This window comes from Leptodactylus fuscus, chromosome 11, assembly GCF_031893055.1.
Source record: "Leptodactylus fuscus isolate aLepFus1 chromosome 11, aLepFus1.hap2, whole genome shotgun sequence".
In the NCBI taxonomy this organism is placed as follows: domain Eukaryota; kingdom Metazoa; phylum Chordata; class Amphibia; order Anura; family Leptodactylidae; genus Leptodactylus; species Leptodactylus fuscus.
Window position 1 is genome coordinate 84,118,851 of NC_134275.1, and position 10,245 is coordinate 84,129,095.

Below are 10,245 nucleotides of genomic sequence, written 5' to 3' on the forward strand. Positions count from 1 at the left end.
AAATGATATCTATAGACCACTGGAGAGATGAGAAGAGGAATAAGGAGGATGGAAAGTATTATGTGTGCAGTACAAGATTTCCAGAGTGCTGGGCAGAGTTTCTAGGCTTTCTACTTGTCCCTAGAGAATCAGAGATCTGTACTTTGCCCCATTCCTCACCCCCATTCATTGCCCAACTTTGTTATCTGCACAACAGCTATTGAAAATGGCGCAAAAACTGCCCTGTAGGGCTCAATCTAAAGCTCCGCTGCCACCACCTGAAAGGAAATATTTGGTAGTCTGATGATAATTGTTACTTTTCACCGACCTAAATGTATCAAAAGTGGCCAAAGGTGTCTTATATACAGCTATAGACTGAACAAGAGTCTCCCGTACCCTGGGGATGCGATGTCATCTAGAACATTGTTCTTCTCGGCAGCGGTTTTCTGCGAGTCTTCGAGTCCTTCCTCTTATTACTCTAGATATTTCTTACCATAGAAAAATCCATAGCTACGGGATAACTGGGGAGATAAGATCGGTCCTTTGCCCAGGATCGCCATAATGAGATTCCCTCCAGTGTAAAGAAAGAGAATGTCACACACGGCAAACACTTATCATGGGACAATTCTGGCTTGCTGAGCAATACAGAGCGGTAATATTTGCCGTAGATAAACATTACAGAGGAATAAAATCTGCGTAACGTGTAGATACAAGGAAGAGCGAAGTGCGGAGTGTTTAACCGCAGATATCGCCTACAAGAGGGGGAAATCGCATCTGTGATACCAGAGCTACATGGCAACGTCTGCCCCCTAGAGCGCCACCTATTGACTTAGCTGTAATGTATTGGTCATGTTAGTGACTATATATATGTATACCGTATATATGGCCGAGTATTTATAGCGTTCCATAGATTTGATGTAGCGCATTAGACCCTGATGGTATAACCGCACTCAAGTACGTTCTGTTACCTCTAATGTCACTTAATGCCGACGCTCGGCCTCTGTTTCCTAATGTAACGCACTTTATATATTCTCCTAAGATTAGCGCTAAGAGCTTCTCCTGCTGTTCAGAATTTTTCTGATTTACCAGTCGTGTTATTTATGTCTCATGTAAACAACCAAAACTCTCTCTGTCTCCTGCCCCTTCTCTCCCCCGCTCTCTCTGCCGCCTGCCCTCTCCCCGGTTCTCTAAGTCTCCTGCCCCGTCTCTCCCCTGCTCTCTCTCTCATTCATTTTCTCCTTTTCTTGACTCCATCATATCTCTCTATCTATTTCCTATCTATCTATCTATCTATCTATCTATCTATCTATCTATCTATCTCCTATCTATCTATCTATCTATCTATCTATCTATCTATCTATCTCCTATCTATATCTATCTATCTATCTATCTATCTATCTATCTATCTCCTATCTATCTATCTATCTATCTATCTATCTCCTATCTATCTATCTATCTATCTATCTATTTATCTATCTCCTATCTATCTATCTATCTATCTATCTATCTATCTATCTATCTCCTATCTATCTATCTATCTATCTATCTATTTATCTATCTCCTATCTATCTATCTATCTATCTATCTATCTATCTCCTATCTATCTATCTATCTATCTATCTATCTATCTATCTCCTATCTATCTATCTATCTATCTATCTATCTCCTATCTATCTATCTATCTATCTATCTATCTATCTATCTATCTATCTATCTATCTCCTATCTATGTCTATCTATCTATCTATCTATCTATCTATCTATCTATCTATCTATCTCCTATCTATTTATCTATCTCCTATCTATTTATCTATCTCCTATCTATCTATCTATCTATCTATCTATCTATCTATCTCCTATCTATCTATTTATCTATCTATCTCCTATCTATCTATCTATCTATCTATCTATCTATCTATCTATATCCTATCTATCTATCTATCCATCTATCTATCTATATCCTATCTATCTATCTATCTATCTATCTATCTATCTATCTATCTATCTATCTCCTATCTATCTATCTATCTATCTATCTCCTATCTATCTATATCCTATCTATCTATCTATCTATCTATCTCCTATCTATCTATCTATCTATCTATCTATCTATCTCCTATCTATCTATCTATCATCTATCTATCTATCTATCTATCTATCTATCTATCTATCTATCTATCTCCTATCTATCTATCTATCTATCTATCTATCTATCTATCTATCTATGTTTTTATCTCCTTGTGTCCAGCTTTGTTCTTCATTGGATACAAATAAAACCCAAACTCGCAGAACTTTCCCTTCTTCAGCCCTGCAGATAGTAATTAGGCCGCTGACTGTAGACTGCAATGTTCGCATTAATCGGCCGGCTGCACTAACTCAACCCCTTGTGATTTATTGATCTTCCACATCCATCTTGTTTTTATCTTCCCCTTTCCTTGCCGATTGCAAGTCATGCACCGAGTACTTCACGGGATTTTGCCGTGTTCCTCCATTTCCTACAGAACAGTTTGTTACATTGTGTCTTTCTTTCTTCCCTATATAAGTAGATGTGAAGAATACTTGAGAATAACTTTAGACCATAACAAGTTCTATTACCATACGGAACGTTATTCTCTGGATGTGTAATTCAGCGATGTCGCATATTAGGATATTGTCGTGTTCCCATAATCTTGTGGGTTTTTTTCCTCTGTCCTCTGTCCTTCTGCTGGTTTCCTGCCGAACTTTCCCAGCTGGTCACAAATATTCATCGTTTCTGCCTAATGAGTCGTGAAAGATACTTAAAAAAACATTAAACCTCACTTGCCCCTTGAAAATCTAGGCGGTGCGGTTACTACAACGGAGGAAAATCAGTGGAATTATAGCCCGGGGATGGGTCATGCCCCAATATACTGTGCTAAAGGCGGTCAACAATCCCTCCCATACCAATAGTAGTGACTTGTAGGTGCGCATTGGGGACATGAAGACTGGCATTGAGCACACCATTCTCAGTAAATATCCCCCATTGTGCGCCATGTATACAGCTATAAAGAAGGCAGGAAAGGTAAGAAACCATGATTTCCCTTGACCTTGTGGGATGTTCCCAGTAGACAGTACTTACAATCTGCCAACATGGGCCAAGGAGGGACAACTAGTGAACCAGGAACTGGGTCTTGGGCACCCAAGGCTTACCAATGCCCATGGGGATCCAATCATATGTGGTCCAATCTTACCAAAAAGGTGACTGTAGCACAAATGCTCAGAAAGTTAATGAAGACTGTGATAGAAGAGTGTCAGGACACATGGACCATTGCATATAGGGCAGTAGTATTTTAGTCAGGTGGGTTTATTGTATACACTTTTCTGGGACTATAGCCCCTTGAAACGTATAAAATAAATCGCTCAGAACATGTCCACATCCAAGGCTTTGCCCCCAAATCACCATCAATTGGGCTTGTGTTCTACTGGAGCATTAGTGATCATGTTCCACCAAGGATTCTTGTTGGACCCAACCAAGAACAACTCCTACCTATTGGGAGTTACTGACTTGAGTACAGTATAACGGCTTCATTGTCGTAATATTGTGTTGTCATATGTTTCTTCTGAGCTTCTGTTAACCTTCTCCTTTGTTCTCTTCATCCAGAATGATCCCACCGAGTAACCGAAGCTTCTTGGTCAATGACTTGGCTCCTGGACGGGAGTATGACCTCTGTGTCCTGGCTGTCTACGATGATGGGATGACTTCTCTCACCGCTACTCGGGTGGTGGGATGTGTCCAGTTCAACACGAAAGAAGAAAGTGCGCAGTGTCAACCGCTCCATACCCAATTTCTAGGTGGAACTATGATTATCATCATTGGAGGAATCATTGTAGCTTCCGTGTTGGTGTTCATCATCATCTTAATGATCCGATATAAAGTGTACAGCGGTCAGGAGGAAAGCGGCAAGGCAAGGGTTAGTAATGTGTATTCCCAAACCAATGGGCAACAAGGCATGGCTTGTGCTCATTCCTGTGCCAAGTTGGGAGAAAATAACTATGAACCATTGCCCCCAGCTTCCAAAGAGCCCCCAGTGGAGGGCAAAGACCCTGCTAAAGGGGAGAACCAACCTTGTTCACCTATTCCAGCTCCTCTGATGGAAATGGACAAGAGGAGAACTAAGACATCTAGTGATCTTCAAACGGTGGCTCTTTTGTCTTCTCTCTCGGGAGGAGACCAGACAGAGACCAGCGCATTGGGCTCCACCACCTCATTATGTCTGATTACTACGGAAGGGCAAGCACATGTGGGGCCCAAGTGTCCTCCCAGGACTTATCAACATAGATTCTCCTTCGATGGAGACTACACTCTGTTCCAGAGCCACAGTTATCCTCGCAGGGCACGGACAAAGAGACATATGTCCGCCTTGGAGTTGCACAACCAAGAAGCTGACCTTGGACATCGAAGAGTCACATTTAGCAGCACAGAGTGGATGCTAGAGAGCACCGTGTGAATAGCACAGTAGTCCCCAAAATGTCCCAAGGGGCAGGTAACATGGAGGGACAGTTCCTATGATACCTTATGTCTCAGCAATCATGTTAGGGGCACCTCAAACCTTTCTAGTAAAGTTCTGCATTGTGTAGCGGTGTCTAATATCTCTGTACACTTTCGTAGCAGAGAGAAATTTTTGGAATCAGCCACGTCCATGCTAGGTGACCTCACCCAGATAAGATGTTGTCGTAGGTGGTGTCCTGTGTCATGAGAACATCTCATCGGCTCCCTAAAGTGTACAGATATATTCTACATTGGTATACGGTGCATCCACTTTGGAAGAAGCATGGGCACTGCTTTCTTGAAGGTCCTAATGTTGTCTCTTTCTCTAGAGCCCAATGTCGCCATGTGATGCAGAATAAGACAAACACCATATCATAACCAAGAGCTAACCAAGAAGTTTTTGACATGCTCCTTTAACTTGCCCCAACTAAAACTGATCCACGTCTTTGCCCTCTTGTGAGCCCCTTTCTCCTCTGGTTTGGGGATCTAGAGGGATATTGTTCTGCTTGGGTTGTGGTACGTGAATGCTGAGCCCTCGAAGCAGTGCCTTAAACCAAGAGAGAGACCAGCACACAAGCTTTCTGGAACCCTCTGCGACCCTTCCTGTAAATGGGGATGGACAGGCGGGTTCATACCAGGACATATGCACAAATGACACCCTACCCAAACCTACCGTACAAGAGGGAAACCTTAGAGGGATTGGTTGACCGTGTGGTTTGGGTCCTGACACCGTATACCTTCTGTACATCTAGCTGGTCTGGATCCTTTCTGAGTTACTCAAGTCAGGAGCCTTTCTGGGACCGCGCAGGAAGAGGAATCATCTGGAAGTGACAAGCACAAGTTTTTACATTAAAAACGTGTGTGGCCCTCGCTCTCCCCAGCACATATATCATTGCGGAGGGAGAGAGGCCAGTTGGGTGCAATGGGAAATTAAAGTCCTTTCTGTGACTGCTCCTTGTGTCTGCTGTGTTCATTTCTTAAGACATCGACATGGACTTGTATCCAGGTGGAATATCTGGTGAGATGGTTACAGATGTAGCAGAGCTGAGAGTCTTATAGAAATCTATAGATAATGGGAAAGCTTTGCTCTTTGTTTCTGTTTAGTTGTAGGTGCAGATAAAGGAGGTGATGCTGCATCCAGGACCTTGTACCCACGGGGGCGGGGTGGTTCCTTATCTGCATAAGACACTAGTATTATTAGAAGTGGCACATGGTATATTGGGGATGTCCCTGTTATACTTGGTTTTCTACCTCTGTATAAAGCCAAATGTATTCAATTCACTGACAGCTATCAGAGATCTTTAAAATGGCAAGAAAATGTGACACAAAGTATATGAGAAGGTTGTAGGACTTTACAAAGAATAATAGAACTGATAGGAACCCGCTGGTGTCTGTATATTAGTCTGAACACGGGAAAAACCTGGAAATGCCTGATCATGTGATAAACGGTCCATGGTCATGTGATATATACAGTCCATAGTCATGTGATATACAATCCATGGTCATGTGATATATACAGTCCATGGTCATGTGATATACAGTCCATGGTCATGTGATACATACAGTCCATGGTCATGTGATATACAGTCCATGGTCATGTGATATATACAGTCCATGGTCATGTGATATATACAGTCCATGGTCATGTGATATATACAGTCCATGGTCATGTGATATATACAGTCCATGGTCATGTGATATACAGTCCATAGTCATGTGATATATACAGTCCATGGTCATGTGATATACAGTCCATGGTCATGTGATATATACAGTCCATGGTCATGTGATATACAGTCTGTAGTCATGTGATATACAGTCCATAGTCATGTGATATATACAGTCCATGGTCATGTGATATACAGTCCATAGTCATGTGATATATACAGTCCATGGTCATGTGATATACAGTCCATGGTCATGTGATATACAGTCCATAGTCATGTGATATATACAGTCCATGGTCATGTGATATACAGTCCACGGTCATGTGATATACGGTACATAGTGATGTGATATACAGTCCATGGTCATGTGATGCACACACAGGTGCACAGCTCGCTACAGATCCAGTAATGAGACATCTACCTGGTAATGAGATGTACACCTGGTTGTTCATCATATGACCATAGACTGTATATCACATGACCATAGACTGTATATCACATGACCATGGACTGTATATCACATGACCATAGACTGTATATCACATGACCATAGACTGTATATCACATGACCATGGACTGTACATCACATGACCGTGGACCGTATATCACATGACCATTGACCCTATATCACATGACCGTGGACTGTATATCACATGACCATGGATTGATTTGTATCCACTGTAAGTATATTGGTAAATTGTATAACTTTTTATTATATAAACAATAACATGTATTTGCTGAAACTGGACAATCCCTTTAAGGCTGGGTACACTCCAGTGCTTGGTTTCTGTTCGGGGATTCCGATTCTCTCCACATTTTTCGGGCAGAAACTGGGCTGTAATGTGGAGTACCCCATTGTAGTCTATGGTGTCTGCGGGATACCACGGATAACCACTTTTTAAGGAAACTGGGTTTCCACTTTTCAGGTCCCCAATCTGATCTGTAGAACAGAAACCTGAGCGCAGGTGTGAACCTGGAGTAAGTTTGATCTCTGGGGCCATAGTTTTCAAGCTTTTACTTATTTGTTTGATTTGTTTGACCATAAAAAAATCTTCATAAAATAACTACAACAATCACCCAAAAGGTAAAAAACTCTTCCGAAACAAAAACTGTGTAGAATCATTTTTTCTCATTCTTTTTTATACATTTTGCACCAAAGTAAAGGGGCCTTCCCCAATAAGACATCTGTAGGATATGCCATAAATCGTCCCACCTCTTCACCTAAATATCTAAAATGAGCATCTCTTGCACATCCTCCTCACCCCCAACTAATCGTGACCTCAATGAGAAGACTTTCAGCTATGTCGGGCTTTACAGGCTCCGGGTTCTGCTGTTTCCATAGATGTGATTGAGGGATCCGGAAACAGTGTAGAACAATGAGCTACATTGTATCCAGAACTCCATTCACTTTCATGGGGGTTACAGAAATTTTGGAGCTCAGAGCCCTTCTATTTCCATAAAACATAACCATAGCTGGATATCTTCTCAGGTTGTGGACAGGGAAGTAGCAGGGTATGGAGGCTGGGGGTGGGGGTGGGGTGGGCTCGTTTTAGAGATAGGTTCTAGAGGTGGGACTTGGATCTATCAGACATCTATGGTATATCCTGTGACTAAGCCATAAGAATAAGATCTATTATACTTTGCTCCATTTCTTGCCTCCTAGTGACCTGATATGTGTATTGTACATGATGTCTCGTTTATGGTTTTCGATACATTGTAACCCTAGAAAAAGATCATTGAAATAAGGATTTTTTATAAATTGATTATTTTCAGAACATTTTTATATGTTATTTATATAATGAAAAAATATAGAAAAAAATGCAAGGCACAACATGTAGACGGCTTCACTATTTAGACTGTGATGGGTCGGCAGAGTCATCTCATTATTTTTAGTGACAGCTCTATTGTATAGCTGGAGGTTTGGATACGGCAGGACACGCTATACACATGGCTCTGTCACTGTTCTCTTCGAGGTTGACCTGTTTGCCATCATTTCCTGCTGACTATGGACATTACCTTGACCACGACCTGCCACGCATTGCAGCGGCCGCACAGCCCATGTCCTGCAGCATGGACAGAGGTGACATCCCCATAGCCGGAGTTATCACCGTCTATAAAATAACTGAGACTACGTACAATATAAGGCGACAAGCAGAGTGCAGGACGAGAACAGGTTAATGTGAAGAGATCGGCGGCTGTAATAAGACAAGAGAGCGACGGCGGTGTAAGATAAAAGGGTGTCAGAACAAAGTGAGGTGACAGGAGGGTCTGCGGTGTAGAGTAGGACGACTGGGGTGGGGTGGGCAGGATGGAAGGTTAGGCTCTCCGCTCTATCCAGCTTCATTATATGTGATAACTTCTCCCCAAGCCCAATAATTAGAATGAGAACTGCCAGCAAATCTTCCCTTCCATCCCATATGTCCTGAGCCCAGCTGAGTGCTTAATACTAATCACTTCTCCAACAAAACAGCTGTCTGGCGGCCACTTGAGACGCCAGCTCTGCCCAGTTTCTTCTGCGGATATCTCCGCTCCTTCTCCTTAACCTGCTATTCACCCCTCTTCCCTTTCCAGCGTCTTTTCTCTCCTTGCCGCTACTGATCTTCCACGTCCGCCGTCCCTTGTGCTCGGAGTCATCCATTACTCTCTTTTTGGCGTCTTTTCGCCTCCTCTAAGCCATGCACCTCCTGATAGCGGCAAGGTTTTTACATTAAGGGAAGCAAACACGAGCACGGCAGGCGCTGGATTCGAAACATTGGGATATTTGCTTTTAGCATTGAAGAGCGGAGTCTATTGAGGATACCTGCTAATACACCATCATGGGCTCAGGGAGCAATAGACAAACATGAGATGGAGGGCAGCCGGATATGTTCTCTGTAACCAGAAATTTTTTGTCTTTACCCTTCCTTTTTTTTCAATGCACATGTTCAGACTCTATAGAAGCTCAGGCCGATTAGATAGTGAGCTCTTAGGCGCTCTATACGCATTTCAGTATAGCTAGGGATAGCATTCCAAGAGAAGAAGTTAAAGGAGTTATCCATCTGCAAATACATCCACAGCAATGCCGAATCCTCACTTCCCTTGTGCACCCTTTGCTTGGCTTTATTTTACTTGCGGCTCCTTCTATCACTGTTATTTCAATGCAGTGACTCTGTGGACAAACTACATTTCCCAGGATTCATCTTTCTGCTCTCACTCTCTATGTATTCCTACATTTTCCCGTGCAATGGAATCACTGGTAATAAATCCCTCCCACATCTGAGGTCACTTGATGTTGTGACGTTTCATTTGCTGGCTGAACTGCTCACAGGGAGGGGGTAGTTTGCTTGCAAACAAAATGTCACAGCTGAGGTCAATGACAATAAATCAGATAACATGAAATATATTAGGAGGTGTTTTATATTGACACATTGACTCTGTTATTTGGTCCATATGGTTTTAAAGCTGGATACCCCTGTAACTATCCTAACTACCAGCCAAGAAAAAGTTGCAAATGCCTGAACCAGTTTATAAAATGGATAAATTACTGTAACCCAAAGATATTGGCTCCTGTAAAGGTCTGATATTGGCAGAGTTTTTGGGTAACTATTTTAATAAAGGCAATGGGAGGTTTTCCTAAAATGTGAGGGCTTGTCCACTTCTCGGATCCAGGGGCCGGATCATCTATATGAACTGTATATAAATCATCAGCATAAAGAACTGCACAGAAGACCGAGTTCCACTGCAGGAGATTTATGTTTTACAGGAGTCTTCTCACCACCTCCAGTACTTTGTATCATTCTGTAGCCGCTGCTTCTCCTGATTCTTGTACAGTTGGAATTTTTTCTCTAGCCCCCACTGTTCCTAAGCAATCAGTGCTGTGATTATTTGCTAATAGACTGTGCCCTGGCAGGTAGGTGGGTCCTAAACAATTTGCTCCAGTCTAGAACCACCTACATGACAACAGGGAGCCTGATTAGTATATTGGGTGGCGAAACCAACAGCATTGATTGCTCAGGACAGGTAGGGGGCTAGAGAAAAAAATTTCAACTGTGCCGGAATCAGTGGAGCGGAGCCTGTAGAATGATGAAAGAGGTGGAATTGGTGAGATGTAATA

At 42.4% G+C, this 10,245-nt stretch overlaps 1 protein-coding gene across 1 annotated transcript in view; it reads left to right on the plus strand.

Annotated features, from left to right (window-relative positions):
• Positions 1 to 5,431, plus strand: part of LRFN1 (leucine rich repeat and fibronectin type III domain containing 1) — a 135,812-nt gene extending 130,381 nt beyond the window's left edge. The window contains exon 4 of the mRNA XM_075260464.1: positions 3,598 to 5,431. Within this exon, the coding sequence (XP_075116565.1) occupies positions 3,598 to 4,444 (847 nt within the window). The 3' untranslated portion in view covers positions 4,445 to 5,431. The remainder of the gene's footprint in view (positions 1 to 3,597) is intronic.
• The last annotated feature ends 4,814 nt before the right edge of the window (positions 5,432 to 10,245 follow it).